This window comes from Condylura cristata, unplaced genomic scaffold, assembly GCF_000260355.1.
Source record: "Condylura cristata isolate star-nosed mole 26May11 unplaced genomic scaffold, ConCri1.0 scaffold00004, whole genome shotgun sequence".
Classification (NCBI taxonomy): Eukaryota; Metazoa; Chordata; class Mammalia; order Eulipotyphla; family Talpidae; genus Condylura; species Condylura cristata.
This window is the reverse complement of record NW_004567105.1, coordinates 25445080-25461684: the sequence shown is the minus strand read 5'-3', so window position 1 is coordinate 25461684 and position 16605 is coordinate 25445080. Positions and strand designations below refer to the sequence as shown.

Here is a 16605-nt window from a genome sequence, read left to right as displayed (position 1 = left end):
CAGAGACAGAGTGGGGAGCAGAACAGGCAGATCGACAAAGTACACTGCTGAGGGGAGCAGCGGGCAGGTCAGGAGAGGTCTGCCGTGCCATGTGGTCACCTCCGGGGCAGGCGGGGATAGAACTCATGAGGAATTAACTTAGCTTCTTAGTGCAGTGCTTTAACCCACTGCGCCACCAGGGAGGGCCACAAGTTCGTATTTCTTGACGGAAAAACTGAACTCATTTAAGCGGTATAGACTGAGATTGTTTCTTTATGCAATAAATAGGGTGGAACTGATAAAACTTTCCATAAAGTGAAAGCAAAACAGAAATACAAAAGCTACTGGGCTTAGTCCAAAATTTAAACCTAGACCAATGAGTAATTCTACCAAAAGGCTGCCAGTGCAGGCAACTGAATACTTATGAAAAGAAATAAAAGTAAAATAAATGGATTGAGTAGATGCAAGGGAAATACACTTGAGATGGTGGTGTGCCTGTCTACACTACTTCTACTTGAGCTCAAGGATGTGACCCTGTGAGTTTCTTTCAAGATGTCTATGTATACTAATACCAATAGCTGTGATTTAGAAGTGAGCTGAGAATCAGATCTAGAGTAGGTCTCACTGCTACTTTAGGACATTTTGTATAAATCAGTAAAAGCTCATTCTGTACATCTGAGGAGCAATGAGTATCTGAAGAGTAGACTTTGGCTATGGGAGTATAAACAGCACCCATGGTTATTATCAGTGATGCAAAAGTTTTCCTCTGCAATACACAAGTTCCTTCTGAAATGTTCATTTTGATTTTACTGTTCACTGTGAAAGAGAATATTTAATCTCCTTTTAAAAATGTATGCCAGGGATGCTTAACTAGTTTTTGAAATTTTTATTTAGTGCCAAAATTCCCTGGGGAAAATAAATGTTTTTCACTGTGAAATTAACATTTGTATTATAGAAAGAATACTTATTAGTTGATGTCATCAATAAGTAGCCCTGTAGCACTAAATTAGTATACAAGAGCATATTAAGCCATGTAGATTTCATTTGAAAATGTACCATAATGTGTTCTGAGATCTGAGTTTATCAAGTATGACAAATTTACTTCTCCTTTCAAAAGTAAAACTTAGGTTTTAACACCTGGGAAGTAAATGGTTAGCTTTATGTTTGAATAAAATATGTTTTGCATTGTATTCCAGGTCTGAGAAAAATGCTGAACACATAATAGATACTCAGTAAATATGCGTTTGATTAAATCACTTCTTTTTTAAGCTGTCCCTAGAGGAGACCAGTTTTAAAAAATCCAGGTGATCTGATTTGGGCATCTTCAATATACATCTATATTGAGAGATGATTATCACAATACGGTTATTTAGCATACCTATTAACTCACATAATCATGTGTGTGTGTGTGTGTGTGTGTGTGCTGAAAATACATTGGACTATTCTCCTAACAAGGCTGGTTTGTATACATGAAGCTTATTAACTACAGTACTACAGTCACCATGGTATATTTTACAGCCTCAGAACTTATTCATTTCACAATTCACAGTTTGTACCCTAAGAACAACATTTCATTTCACACAAAACGCTAGCCTGTGGCAAAGGACATTCTACTAGGGTTAGCTTTTAGAGCCTATTTGTAAGTAATATCATACAATTTTTGTCTGAATTATTTCACTTAGTACAGTGTTCTTGAGGGTCACTCATATTTATCACAAATGGCAGATGTACACCTTTTTATGGCTGAATAATATTCCATTATAGACCTATAATACATTTACTGTATCTATATAACAGTAACTGTCCATATAAACACTTAGGTTGTTCTATGTATTGACTATTATGAATAATGCTGCGATGAACATGGGCTGACAGATGTCTCAGATACATGTTTCCTTTGTGGATATATATCCACAGTGGAATTATTGGATCATTTGGTAGTTTGTTTTCAGGAACCTCCATACAGGTTCCCAAATTGTTGTATGAACTAATTTCTTTTTTACTTCTAGGGGAGAATCTATTCCCTTGACATTTCCAGCTACAAATACTCCCCTTCATTCCTTAACTTATGACCCTTTTCTTTATCTTCAAATTCAGCATCTCAGAATCATCAGATATCTGAGTTTGAAAATCTGAACTGTCTCTTCTTATAAGGATCTTAGTGATTACATTGAGGCCACCAGATAAACTACAACATCATCCTTAAGCATCATCATCCCTGCAATGTCCTTTTTGACATGGAAGGTAACAGAGCCACAGATTTCAGGGGGTAGAATATGGCTATCTTTGAGGAGTCATAATTTGGTCTACATAAAAACATTAGAAGCAAGGGCCCTCCCTGCTTGCCCAGTGGGTTAGGACGCAGCCCTGCAAGCTGGCCGCAGCTGCTTCAGTGCCAGTTTGATCCCCACCCCAGAGGTGACCCACGTTGTGCAGCAGACCTCCCCTGACTTGCCCACTGCTCCCCTCAGCAGTGTACTTCATCGATCTGCCTGTTCTGCTCCCCACTCTGTCTCTGCACTCCTGCACCTCTGGCTTGTACCCCAGTTCTGTATAAATAAATAAATCTTTAAAAAAAATAGAAGCAGGTTTAAATTGACTTTGAGTTAATCCTTATGCATCAGTTCACTTTGGGGCTAAAGAATATGTGAGATAAATTAGCTAGAAAATGAGAAAAACATTTTTAATGGAGAGTTTGTATACTATTATTTTCTATTGGAGATATTTAAGTTAAGTGTTAAAATTCTTTTGATATGAATGCATTTAATGATAGCTGGGTAACAATAATAAGCTGATAACATTCTGCCAGTAGCAATATTTTGATAAGCCTAATTTTTATTGAAATTGTATTTTATATTAAAGAAATTATTCTTGGCAGCATCTTTTGCTATATTTGCATCATTTGTTAAAGAGTACTATTTAAAAAATAATTCAGAGCTAGATAATAATTTTTCCTTTTTATAATTTATAATATGCACACTTTAATAACAGACATTTGAACTTCTCAAGCTTCTAAATGTATAGATTTGTTTTTTCAAGGTATAGTTGTTTCTCTGTAAAATTGAAGGTATAGTGAATAAAACTGCTGTGAAGATTTAATGAGATGAGATATGTAAAACTGTAGTACAATTGCTAGCCCATAATAAGGATTTCAATAAGTTTTTAGCCCAATTCATCAATTACTTCACAAGATTGCTCACTAATATTGAAATATATTTCTATAGACACTGTTAAGTTATTAATACCTTGGGTGTTGATTTTTGCTAAACTTACCAATTTTAAATATTTGGTTGCTCTACCTAATAAATGTTGAACATGAGCGTCTAATTCAAAAAAACTCCATTTAATTGAAGACTGTGATTTGTATTATAATTAACTATTTGGTAACATTATTACAAGAGTACATAAGATGAAACGTTTTTTTAGAATCTACTTAAATGTACTAGTAAATTGTGAGGAAAACTTTTGTCAATTTCACATTTCTCTATACCACATTCATGGCTAAAGCTAAACTATTCAAAAGATCAACTGAAAGCAAATTTAGAAGTTGCCAGCACTTTAAGAAATGAAAGTCCCTGTGGACCTACAGGTTAAGTCTCAGCGCTCCCACCACCCAACTCAACAGCAGATCTCCCTGTTCTGCTCCCCACCCAGTCTCTGGTGAATCTTCTCAATCCCCTTCACCTCTGGCCTACACCCCAGTTCTTCTAAGCAAAAGTGAATAAATAAAAACTTTCTTAAAAAATAGAAATTCACAAAGTAAAAATTTTCAGTGACAATAAATTAAACGTGGTATTGCACTATTTCAAATTTCCTTCTACAATTATGTTGCTATTTAACTCATTTTGATTAAGTAATATTCCAGTGCTTTAAGTTTCTAATTTTTGTTGTGAATTTGTCCAATTATCTCCATCATGTGTCCTATGTCTCCCTGACAGACTATGACATAAGCCCTGCTGGGGGAATTACTAACAAGTTCAAAATGAAAAGTCATTATTAGTACCATGTCGCCTGCAGTGAGTGCAAGGCTCTCCTGCTTGTGCAAGACAGTTTATCTCCATCAAAGAAATATAGGCATTTAAATGAGATATTATGAGCAATAGCACTGTAAGCTTACTTTAATTTACCTTTTTAGTGATTTTTTTTTTAAAGATTTATTTATTTGTGCATACAGAACTGGGGTACAGGCCAGAGGCTCAGGGGCGGCGAGAGGCTTCACCAGAGACAGAGTGGGGAACAGAACAGGCAGATCAACGAAGTACACTGCTGAGGGGAGCAGCGGGCGGGTCAGGAGAGGTCTGCCACGCCATGTGGTCACCTCCGGGGCAGGCGGGAATCGAACTCATGCGGAAGCGGCTTTTGATTCTCAGTGCTGTGCTTTAACCCGCTGCGCCACCAGGGAGGGCCCCTTTTTAGTGATTTTTAAGGTCAAAGAAATATAAAAAACACATCTTAAAAATCAAAAACACGTCTATTTGTATTAGCTGCTCTATAACTTTCACACAAATATTTCTTTGACAACACAATTTCCAAAGTCATAGTTTTGTATGTCCTTAGGGTAACATCAAGTAGTCATTCATAAGCTAAAACGATGTGCACAGTCTTCTGCACTATGAAGCCAAATGCAGATTGAGAGCCAAGTGCAGAGGGTTTTCTCATTGCTGAAGAGAGGTTAATTTTTAAGTGTTTTCACTTTGTCAAAGTACTCCTGACTTGTGTGCCGCAATCATTGATACTAATGATGTTTATGTAGTTAGAAGAAAATAGCATGTTTTCTTATCATTTCAGTACCCAGTGTCTTTTTTAATTACAACAAGCAAATCTAATTATTTCTTCTGATTAATCTCAATAGCTGAATAATTCCTTTCCTGGCAAAGTGAATCCTAAATGTTTTCATAAGACTTTTTTTCATAAGTCTACCTGGTCTGGTAGGGTAAGTCAAAGAAAATAGATGAAGTTCTAGTACATGGACAACTGAAATAATAAACTAAAAGATTGTTTCAACATTTTAAATGCATTATTGTTTTCAACAGAACCTGTAAATCTGAAATACCTCCTCCCACTGTAAAATCCTGTCTTCCTCCTCTTCTCAACCCCCACAGAACATCCACCGAATTCCTCTCAGGGTGTTTCTTCTTTTTTATGCATTTATTGGTCTGACTGTTTTATGACCCTTCATATACACTGAGCTCTCTGTGTTGCCCACAATACTTAACCCTATTCCTTAAAGAATAATATCTAACACTGAGTTCTCACTATGTGCTGGATTCCATTCTAACTTTTTCTAGCATATTAACTCCCTGAATCTTTACAGGAGATGACATAGGTTGCACTAGTATCTTTACTTTAGGAGAAGGAAACACGCTCAGAACAGTTCACTAACATGGTCACTGTCACATGGACTTCAGGTGCCCAAGCCTGAGTCCAAGTTGAGCTTTAGAATCTCCAGACACAACCCCCAGGCCTGTCTCCGGGGACCTTAGGCAGTGAATCTCATGAGCAGAATCTCAGAGCACCAAGTTACTTCTAACCTTCGCCACTCTTAACAATAGTCCTTTCCCCATCTCTACTCGGCTAATGACTGGTCCTCCCTCTGGGCCCAAAATATATTAAGAGACTCCAGAGTAGCAGATCAATGAATAATAGCAACTATATTTATGAAGCTTTAACCAGATGCCAGACATCATAATTTAACAACTTCAAATATTCTATGGGATGCGCACCAATTTGCCGCCACAGAAGAGACATAGAAGCTAAAACAGAAATCTGAGTTTAGAGGACTTGTTCAAAGTCACACCTGGGCAATGGTAGAACCAGGGCTAAAACTCAAAGTTCAAAGTCCAGAGCTGAGCTCTGAATGATCAAAGAATGGGTTAATAGAAACACAGCCTGGAGAGAGGGAAAGCAGTGGGAGGTGATACCTGACTTCAGTGGAAAGAAGAGAAACAGTTGTCTAGACAGAGGAAACAAACAAGTGGATAAAATAATTCAGAACAGTATTCCTGGCACATAACAGGTTCTCAATAAATAGGAATGAGTATCTTTCTAGCCTTAAGTTCAAAGGTCTTGCACATAGAAGTGTTTATTACTAACTTCTCTGCACAATTCTGTCTTGCAGTGCCACCGTGGGCCTTAATTGCCATAGCCATAGTTGCAGTCCTTTTAGTCCTGACCTGCTGCTTTTGTATCTGTAAGAAATGCTTGTTCAAAAAGAAAAACAAGAAGAAGGGAAAGGAAAAGGGAGGGAAGAATGCCATTAACATGAAAGATGTGAAGGACTTAGGGAAGACCATGAAAGATCAGGTAATGTATTCATTCTAGATTTCTTACTGGATGATTTTATTGAAAGTAAATGGCTGGTTATTTTATGCTAGATAAATATAAAAATAAATAAATTCTGGACACAGGCCTTTGTTGCAGAGATGGTTAGCAATCCTTCCAGTCATTAGTCAATATCCCAAAGTGCAAAAGAAACATGTGAAGGTTGTCTGGCCTCCTAATCATAGAACCAGAAAAGGACATCCTTGGTCAGCAGGGCCATCTTGATGGATGCAGCATTTCAAAATGATGACTGAATGTTTTTATCATCTGTTGAGCCCATCTTAATTATGTTTAGAGCTAGGGAAACCAAATAAAGATTATCTAAGTGTTCTTCCTTTTGGACAGGATACCTATCTAACATTTTCAGTGTTCGCAATCACTATTAGATAATGGAGTTTAACAGCTGTTAAACACAGTTGCTGAGAGCTACCATTCCTATATCCAGACAACTCAATAATTTCATTTCTCAGGGAAAAAAAAATAAAACCAGTCTTGTTGTATTTCAACACTCTCCATAATGTTATATAGGGAGAAGAAGAGAAATGTTAGTTGGCCAAAAAAAAAACAGGCAAGTTTTAAAGCATAATTCTTCTTTCCTTTCTTAGACCCATTAAAATCACAGGTCAGCTTATAAAATCCATCTGGCTGGTTATCTTCCTTTGATGGAAACAATTTCTGTTTTTACTACATTATTTGGATGATTTGGTTCAGAATAAAGTTTCTTTAGTAGTAATAATTACAATTATTAAATTCCTTTTCATTTATTTTTGGGAATCATATTCTTATTGGATATTTGTGAACACTTAATTCATAAAAAAATGTGAATTTAAATATCATTTTCAATCATAAATATTTTCCATCAAGTAATTCAAAATTTCTACTTATTCCCAAATAGCAACATATGACAGCTTTATGAATTCTTCTTATAATATCAATTACTATTAATTGAACTCAAACATGTGGATTCACTTAAGAACAATTTAATCAAGGAAGACCTTTTTAGCATATGTTTGGTGTTCTTAGTAAGCATATACTCAAAGACTAAACTTTCTCCACAGCTTGAGTTTCAAAGTCCCCTAAAGAAACCTTAATGTCTATTGAAACAATTTCATAAAAGCTTATATTAACTTGTCCCTTTTTTGTTTGGTTTCAGAGCTATATAATGTCCATATTGCCTGTGCTCATACCCAAAGAACATTATCTTCAACTCAGTAAAATAAGGGTGACATTTTTCTGGAAAAGTATCTAATCACTAATCACATTCACATAAGTCTATGTACAAATTCAAATGAAAATATCCAATAAGGATATTTCCTTGGTGAATTCACTACATAGAAACTGAAAATTTTAAACCAGTCTTGTTTTATTTCACCACTCTCCATAGTAAACAGGACTTTATACACATTTCTTTAGAAAATTTACAGTGAGATTAGTATAGAAATAATAGGTATTGATTGGATAATATGTACATGAATTTCCGCTATATCTGTGAAGCAGCAATTTGAAAATACTGTCATGTTCAAGACTACTATAAAATTTAAATGTGGTTTTCCTGTATTAAAATTAACAAAAGCACTGAATAATGTTAAATTGTATCTATAACATTTTCTTTCTAGGACAAGAAATGTCTACTGTTATTTGTGCAATTTGTTTTGTATGACATAAGATTATAATTTATAGCACAGTAGTAATGTTTATGAACCCTGTTATGACCTGGATAAATGACCAAGGTGTAAGAATGAAAACAGAGAATTGATGATAGTTAATTTTTTATTGATCATAGAACCTTGCAAATAAGGAAGGGAAGAAAGAAAAAAGTGACTCAAATGAGAAAATATGAAGACGTTAGGAATAATTCATAGTAATCTACTGTGAGAACATAGGCTTTAGAATTTCAACCACTCAAAAGGTATTTTTACATTTTAAATAGATCATCTTGTCAATAAAGGATAGTACAAGTCTTATTTTATGAACAAGTGAGTGTACAGAATGAAATATAATTTGAGTAACTGAAATTAGGCCCCATTGGTGAGCACTTATGCAACAGTAGTTTATACTACTTTTTAAGGCAGACAAAAGTAGCTAATCAGGGATGCTTTCATTTTATGAAGAAAAAGGATGAAGCAGTGAAATAGAAGGTGCAGGTTTGAAGATGCTGAGTCACATGGTAATCATCAGGTCACCCAATTCAAAACAGTGTAAGCACAAAAGATAAAAACAGTTCACAAATAATTATCTTTCAACTTACTTTGAGCAGAATATGGATGTAAACACAGGGAAGATATATAGTCTATGCTTTTCTCATCTCAAAGCAAGACAGATGTGAGAGACATTTTGGATATGATTTCAAAGGCATCAAGACTGGAGGGAAGTCGATTAGTTTTTACCATTTCAATGCACATAAGTCTTACAGATATGCAAATTTCAGTGTTCATGGCTATACACCTCGATGGGGAGAGTTTTAACCCAGGGGCTAAAAATTTTCTGCAGTGGCAACCAAAATGTTAGCTCTGGATAGAGTGTTTATAATAGAGCGCAGGCCATAAAGTTTTTTAATGCTTGAAAACACTAAAAACGCAAGAGGAATAAAACTGGTAAAGTCACAGGTCTGGAAAGGTCATTTCTCCATGGTTTTCACTAATCGTGTGGATATTTTAATTTGTATTTCTTCCTTCTATGTCCTCCTTATCTGTGTTGTATCTCATGACTGTTCTGGACTGTCCCTTGCGGTAGGTTTCCTCTGCTCCTTAGACACCCTAGTCAACGCTCGGATACATTTAGTGGCCTGGCACTGGGGCTCCACAGGCAAGGTGTACCATTCTGACACACATCAAAAGGCTGAATTAAGTTGATTCTCTTTTTAAGTGTTTTCATTTTAAACATTACTAACTGATTAAATAGAATATTAGAAAGCTCACATTTTAAAATGACAGGGAACGGAAAGAAAATTCAAGCCCTTGTGCTACCTATCAAATCCAAATCTGAACAATTTAACCTACAATGAACAAATTCTCCTTATGATGCTGTGAACTAAGCACCTTTTGAATGTCAAAGCAAGCCACAAGCATGAGCACTGAAATCTCTGAAATTTAAAACAAGGTCTGACGTTCCCAGCACAGCTTTTTCGATTTTAATTTATCAAAAAATTAAACTGCTCTGAACTGCTGGGTTTACAAGCTTTTTTCTTCTGCATTTTATTCTGAGAGGGGGGGAGAAAATATTCCTCTTGAGGTATTATAATAGCTACTGATTTAATAGGTCTGAATTTAATGTGATGGTACAGAAAATGTCTTGCTTAAGCTTAGCCTTTGGGACAAGAATAGGCTTAATCACTTCAGTGATGAATAGTGGCACTGAGAAATTATCAAAAATTTAGCCCTATTTCATGCAGAATAATTGCAGAGATGGTCTTGCACCTTTTATTAGGGCAAAAACCACTTAGGGAGAAGGAGTTTTAATATCTCAGCTATTTCAAATTGCACTGGACTGAAACATGATATGAAAATTGTCAGTTTTAAAAGAGTCTTTTGAAAAAGTATTTTAATCAATCCTCTATTATTATGATAGAGAAATGTGCAGATTTTTAGAAATATGTATTAGTTTTCTATTAAAAAAAAACACTAGAATCTTACAGGGGAACAAATTACCTCTACTGCAATTTCCTAAGCACATATTCTGTGACCATATTAAAAACATATACACGGTTAAGATTCTGAAAGGGCAATGGGATTCCACTGAATAAAGTCCTCTAATTAAATTCAGTCTTGTCACTTTACTAACATGTTCCTTTTAATGACACTCTAAGTTAAATAAAAAAAAACTAATACAGATTTTCAAATAATTTTTCTGTTTCTTTGGCTATCAGTGCATTAACACTTTACTCTTCAAGGAAACAGTGGATCATCCAAGTGCAATTAAACTTCCCAAATTAAAAGATGTGAAGCTAACCAGATTAGTGAAAGTCTCTAAATAAATAGGACAATTTTCCATTTTCCAAATTCATTGCAGATTCCTCAAAATGTTCAAGAAGCACAAAAGGAAGTACCTCTATCATTCAATTCTATTTATGTGACTTTTCCATCCAAATGAATTCTGTCAAGTGTCAGCTTTTAAGAATCCGTTTGGAGATAGCTAGGTAGATCCAAATTGGAACATCTGTGACTCGAAGGCCTGGGCTATTATTTTGAGGCACTTCTGAGGATCTCTGTGAATGGATGGATAGATAAAGATGCTTGCTTTTTGGCAAGGAAAAAAGATCATGTAGTCTAAGTGGGAGGAGAATGGGTGCAGGAGATGTAGGTAGTTTGACTGATGCCTGTCTGAAGCCTGTTTATATATCTTGGATTTGAGTTCTACAAAAACTTTAGAATTCAGTTTAATTGCTGACAGTTTAGTTAAGGATTTCTTTACTGTTAAAGATATAAAATAGTCTCCCATTCACATCTTAAGTCCTGTAAAATCCTACAGACTACGCATAGTGAAGAAAATGCCATAACCAAAAATTAGACAATTATTATTGTATATAATAATGATAGCAATGTTGAGATCACTCAAGTAGAAATGGTCTCTACAATCAGTAAGAATTAAATAGAAAAGTTAGCAAAAAAATGTATATGCATACAATTTTAACATAGGATAGCTAATCATTTAAACTCACTAATGGCCAAGGAAAAGGACATCTTATTTTTAAGTTTGAGTAATTATATAGAGTTCTATTTTTTTTTAATTTTTAAGGCAGTAAATACATATTCCTGGAAAAAATCTAATATTCATAATTTAGAACCTTTGGTATTTGAGTACACTTCTTGCACTTACTAGAAAAATGCATTTTATATATATATTTTTAAATAAAGAACATTTGAAAGTTACTCATATTTTATGAAATAATGAGCTTTCTAGTATTTCAATTGATATTACAGTTGTGTTTTAGTTTATAAAAATATTCAATTGATCCTAATTGAGTTTTGAGAGTTCAATACCATGATTTTTCTTTATAAGTGCAACAAATTATCTTTACTAATTTCAGTTTTTGACAAGATTACAAACAGAACTCCTCTCTGCTTTTGACAACAAATAGATCTATAAATCAATTTAATTCAGCCTAGCTTTCTGTGGAGCTGCTATGAAAATGAAATGGTAAACTTGACGGGAAATGGAATACACTTTTCTCTAAACATGCATTTGCTGGTGGCATGTTTCTTTTTCTCTTTTTCCATAACCATTACAAATGTATATATGAAGCATAAGCAATTACCGTTTTCTGAGAATCACATACTCAACTATCTTTTTTATAGGAAGCAAGGAAAGAAAAGGCCAAATGTTTTATATAAATTACTCCACTGCATGTAACATAGATGTTCTACATGATGTTTAGCATCTCTTTAAACTACATGAATGTGACTCCTGGCCTGGTTAATAGCATGTTTATCAGATTATAAATGAAGTAGTTTTATCAGAACCAAATATAAGACCAAATTGACATTTCTTTACAAGACCTTACATTTTTTGCTTGCAATATTCTGAGGGGCTTCTTCCATTGCTTCCATGCTGCTTGCTGATTTGGGGGGAGGGGTAATTCCGTGCATAAATGGAATTCAAAAAATATATGTAAGCAGCAAATGTGAATGTGTGTCAGACAAACCGATTTCTAGCATCTTAGTGCTTGCTTCAACAGCTTGGAAGTATTACCACAGGCCCGGTTTAATTTGGGGTTTGATGAAAATTCACTTGGTTTCACTCTGATCCATTTCCCTACTCATAGGCCCTTAAGGATGATGATGCCGAAACTGGATTGACAGATGGAGAAGAAAAAGAAGAACCCAAAGAAGAGGAGAAGCTGGGAAAGCTTCAGTATTCACTGGATTATGATTTTCAGAATAACCAGGTCTGAGGGGGCAACTGTCTTCTAATTCCATTACACTTTCTGAAATTACCAAGTAGGAATTGAAGCAAGATAACTTCTTAAAACATTTCGTTTGCTGCGAGGGGAAAATGCAATTATCAAAGCTATTGATGAAATAATTTCTAAGTACAGGCAGTCCCCTACTTGCTAATTTAACTTCTTGTAATTAGAATTCACAGTATTCAACCGATTACATCTACTTATGGCACTTACAGCAAGCGAGCAGAATACAAATTAAGTTGAAGCAGTCAGTCTGATTCTGAGAGCTCCCAGCCTGGCTTGATCAATCCTCCTCCAACTTCATAGATTTAGATCCAGGGCGTGGGTCTTCTGTGTTAGACCACCATCAAAGTCAAAGTTTTGGTCTCCTTGATATCAAAAGTGAAAAATGTACTATTGTTATGAATTTCAAAGACAGGAATGCCTTATATGAAATCATATTAAAAGCAGTGTTCTTGAGAGCAAGTCTAAAAGTAGAAAGCCCAGCAACTTGATCTCCAAAGGCCTAAGACTGTTGTGCCAGCATGACAGAGAACTAAAGAAGCTAAGGAAACAGGTATTCCTCCTCCAGAATCCATGACATTGATGAAGATGTCTCCTTACCCTCTGAATTGTTAAAAGAGTTTTTAAAAGCTAGGTAAGAATGACTAGGAAAGGGCCGAGTTCAACATCACATTCTGAAGAATCCTTAAGACAAAGTCCTTCTTGAAGAAAGGTAGTTTTAAATCTCTCCAGTTTACTTTGCTTTACTGATCTTTCTAGGTGAGTAAAAAGCAATCAACATAGATAGTTACTGCTAAAGTAGCACATGTTATTTACAGTTTGATAAGGAATAAACAATATATAAATCATACACCAATGCTCAGCTTTGACAACTAATGTCCCAAGTCAGTAACACTGTAAGACATCTAAGCAGAAATTCTGGGATTTTGGAATTGACAGTTTTAAAAAAATGTCTTCATTTTAAGTTTCCACGGGATTCCTCTTTTGGGATTCACTGATATATTCTAGCATATTAAAAATAATTTATCAACTTCATCATAGGTTAGACTGGTATTTCATAATAATCTAGAGAGTTATATACTGTTTCATAGGTACAAGTATATATTTATGGATTTATATAGGATATTTCAGCACACTTCTATCACTTTTCTATAAATCATCAAGACACAGTTGGGAGTAAAACTTCCTATTAATTATATATATACTAGGAAAGGTCAACATGTTGGAGCCACTGGAAGATAACAGTCAGGCAATGTGGAGACAGAGATTCAAGATTTAATTTGGGCTTCAGAATACCTGCCAGCCAGGACCAATACCCTCTAAGAGTGTGGCCTCAAGCAGTTACAGAAACCAGTTTTCATACACTACAGGCCAAGGAAATGAAATTCAGTTGTTACAGAGATACCATTCTTGTAGTGGGTCCTAGGATCATATGATCTGATCATATGACCCATATCCTGGTCTTGTTGAAGACAGTAATCAATTTAATCAATCTTACAAGTTTTCTTCCTCTTACAGTAAACTTATTTGGGAAATTTCCTATCTCAGCAAGCAGCAAGCAGGATACAGAAACAGAAAAGGCAGTTAGCACAAAATGGCATTAGTTTGGTTCAATACAGGTCCAACAAACATATAATCTGTTTTATAAATATCTACCTGCCTTCATAAATGTGTCCAACATTTTTCTATTTATTTACCCTCCCTTCATATTTTCCAGTTGACATCTAGTCTTGGTTAGTCACAACTTTGAGACTTCTAAGTTTACTTTCAGTATTATAAAGGATAATTTATATAAGGCAGTGGTTTTAACAAATAGCACTGCTTTTTTTTTAACCAAATTTGATTGCATTACTATTCCCTTCCTAGCAAATATATTTTAAAAGATTTCCTTCTGATGATCCAGAACATTCTGCATGATGATTTTTTTAATACTATGCATTGATTTTTCCAAAAGTTTATAGAAAATCTGATTTGTAAAATGACCCCTATGTGTCATAGATGATAAAGTCTAAGAAATTTCATAGATAAGGCTACCATCAAATATATGCTGTTGCTTACCAAACCTAAAATATTCTAAGGAACTTTCATAGTAGAAAGAAATGTGACATTTATCTCTAACGCAGAAGTCAGAGGGACTGAAAGGTGTGACCATACCCCTTATGAAAAAAAAAAAATCCCAAAAGGTCATTAAAATATAGGAGATCTAGCTTTAAACAGGTCAAGCTATATTTCTAGGTCTGAAAAGAAAATTATGAATTATTAACTGCTGAAAAGAAAATGTATTGCAAAAAATTGAGGATAAAATAGAATTGTGTTTATTCACATAAAATCCAAAGGTAAGTAAGTTCCTTTGGATTTAGGAACTGACAGTTTTTAAAAAAGGTCTTCATTTTAAATTTCCAGAGGATTCCTCTTGAAGGATTCACTGATACATTCTGTTACATTAAAAATAATTTATCAACTTCATTATAGGCTGGGCTGGTACTTCACAATATTCTAGAAAGTTAGATACATTTCATAGGTACTAACTTATATTTATTATGCCTACTTTAGCTATTTTTTTATTGTGTTTTCAATACTACAACTCAGCATCATTGTTCCTGTTGTATCATGATGTCACAAGGATGTTGAAAGATTAAAATGGAAAAAACGTAATCATTCAAGGCAATAGTTCAAGTTAAACGTTAAACAAATGAGTCAAATGTACTTATAAACATGGTAGATCAGTTGTATAGAAAAGCCTATGACTTTTTCTTCAGGAGGTGATTTGTTTCTCTAGTCTATTGGCTAAAAAGTTTCAAGCTCCAAGTTTTGGGCTCTGTCATGATAAGCTATAGTATGACTGCATTTATTGACTAGGATATGCCTAGAATAAAAAGTAAGAGTCTGCTTTGTTCCCCAAGGAATCTAAAACCATCTGTTGATAGAAAACATCTGATGCGAGGCATCTACTGTAGTCCACTTACACTACTTTGTAAAAACACAGGACTATGTCACTGGGAAAACAGACATGAAGTAATAGAGATGTCTGTGGTATTTGAAAACATCAGATTCAGCAGTAAAAAGCTGAAATCTCCCCTTCCTTTAATATGAAGCTAAAATTGTTTCTTGGACACCATGTCCTGTATTTGAAGAAAGAACTTAAAATCTAATAATTGACCATAAGTCAAAACAAAAGGAGACCACATACAAGGTCGGAACAAAATAAGCTATCTACATGTTTCTTTATCAAAATGCTACCCAATTCCTAAGATATTTCTATTTACCTGGTCTGAAATTTTGGTTCAAAAAGAAAAATCCTACTTTATAATTACAGACTTGTGATTGTTTAACAATTTATTTCCACTTACAAATCATACCCTGAAAAGGAAAATAATGCACAAGGGCTTTTAACAACTGGAAAGTTACTTGATTGCAATTCTTTTGCAAATATGAATTCCATTTTTAAACTGTAATCAGCAACCTTTTAAAAGCCTCTTTTGTACATAAAGCCAGGCTCCTCGAGCCTGCATCTGTCATAATTGGGTTTCTGAAATCTACATAGCTTGTTCATTTGCCTTCTGTGTTCAGATTCATACAGAATAAAAGTTCATGAAAAGCAAAGATGAAGAGGGAGGAATCATAATATGCAACCTTGCAAACAAACTACTCTTTCCAAAATGTCTGGTAATATTGTATTGCTGTGTCTTGTCATTCCTTTCAGCTGCTGGTAGGAATCATCCAGGCTGCAGAATTGCCCGCCTTAGACATGGGAGGCACATCTGACCCCTATGTGAAAGTGTTTCTGCTACCTGATAAAAAGAAGAAATTTGAGACAAAAGTCCACCGAAAGACCCTTAATCCTGTCTTCAATGAACAGTTTACTTTCAAGGTACTTTTTATAGTTAATACCAACTTTTCTTGTTTTAGGTAAGACTGGCCACATCCAGACACATCCACAAGTAGGCACTGTGTGCTTGCTCACAAGACTTACATTTACTTAAAACTTAAATTCTCATCCTCAGTCAAAGAGGTGCCATTACATTTTGATTTGGTCAAAGTAGGATTCCTCTCAGCCATTTCAGAATATTGGAATAGAAACTAGACAGGATTTTGACATCTTTTCTGCTGAAAGAGGAAGCTAGTTTCAAGCAGAACAATAGACTTGAATATTTCCTCCCCTCTCTAAAATAGATCAAAGGAATTTTTATTCCTTTTCAAAGTTTCTGAAAACAGACTATCATCACAGAACAAGGGAAGTTACGTTTCATTGTTTAAATGATACAAATAGCTACTCCTCTTTGCAAAAGTCTGTGTGTATAGGGCAGTCTGAATCCTCTCAAACCATTCTTAACCTAGCAATAAAAAGAAAGCCAAACATACTGGTTTTGAACATTTCTAGCATTTTCCCTTAACACTAA

At 34.8% G+C, this 16605-nt stretch overlaps 1 protein-coding gene across 3 annotated transcripts in view; it reads left to right on the top strand.

Annotated features, from left to right (window-relative positions):
• SYT1 (synaptotagmin I) overlaps positions 1-16605 on the top strand; it is a 451270-nt gene that overhangs the window by 312145 nt on the left and 122520 nt on the right. For 2 of the 3 annotated variants that reach the window (XM_004675861.2, XM_012720262.1), the window contains 3 exons: positions 6098-6282; positions 12062-12184; positions 15909-16076. In XM_004675861.2, the coding sequence (XP_004675918.1) occupies positions 6098-6282; positions 12062-12184; positions 15909-16076 (476 nt within the window). The remainder of the gene's footprint in view (positions 1-6097; positions 6283-12061; positions 12185-15908; positions 16077-16605) is intronic. The other variant, XM_012720263.1, reaches the window with a different exon arrangement.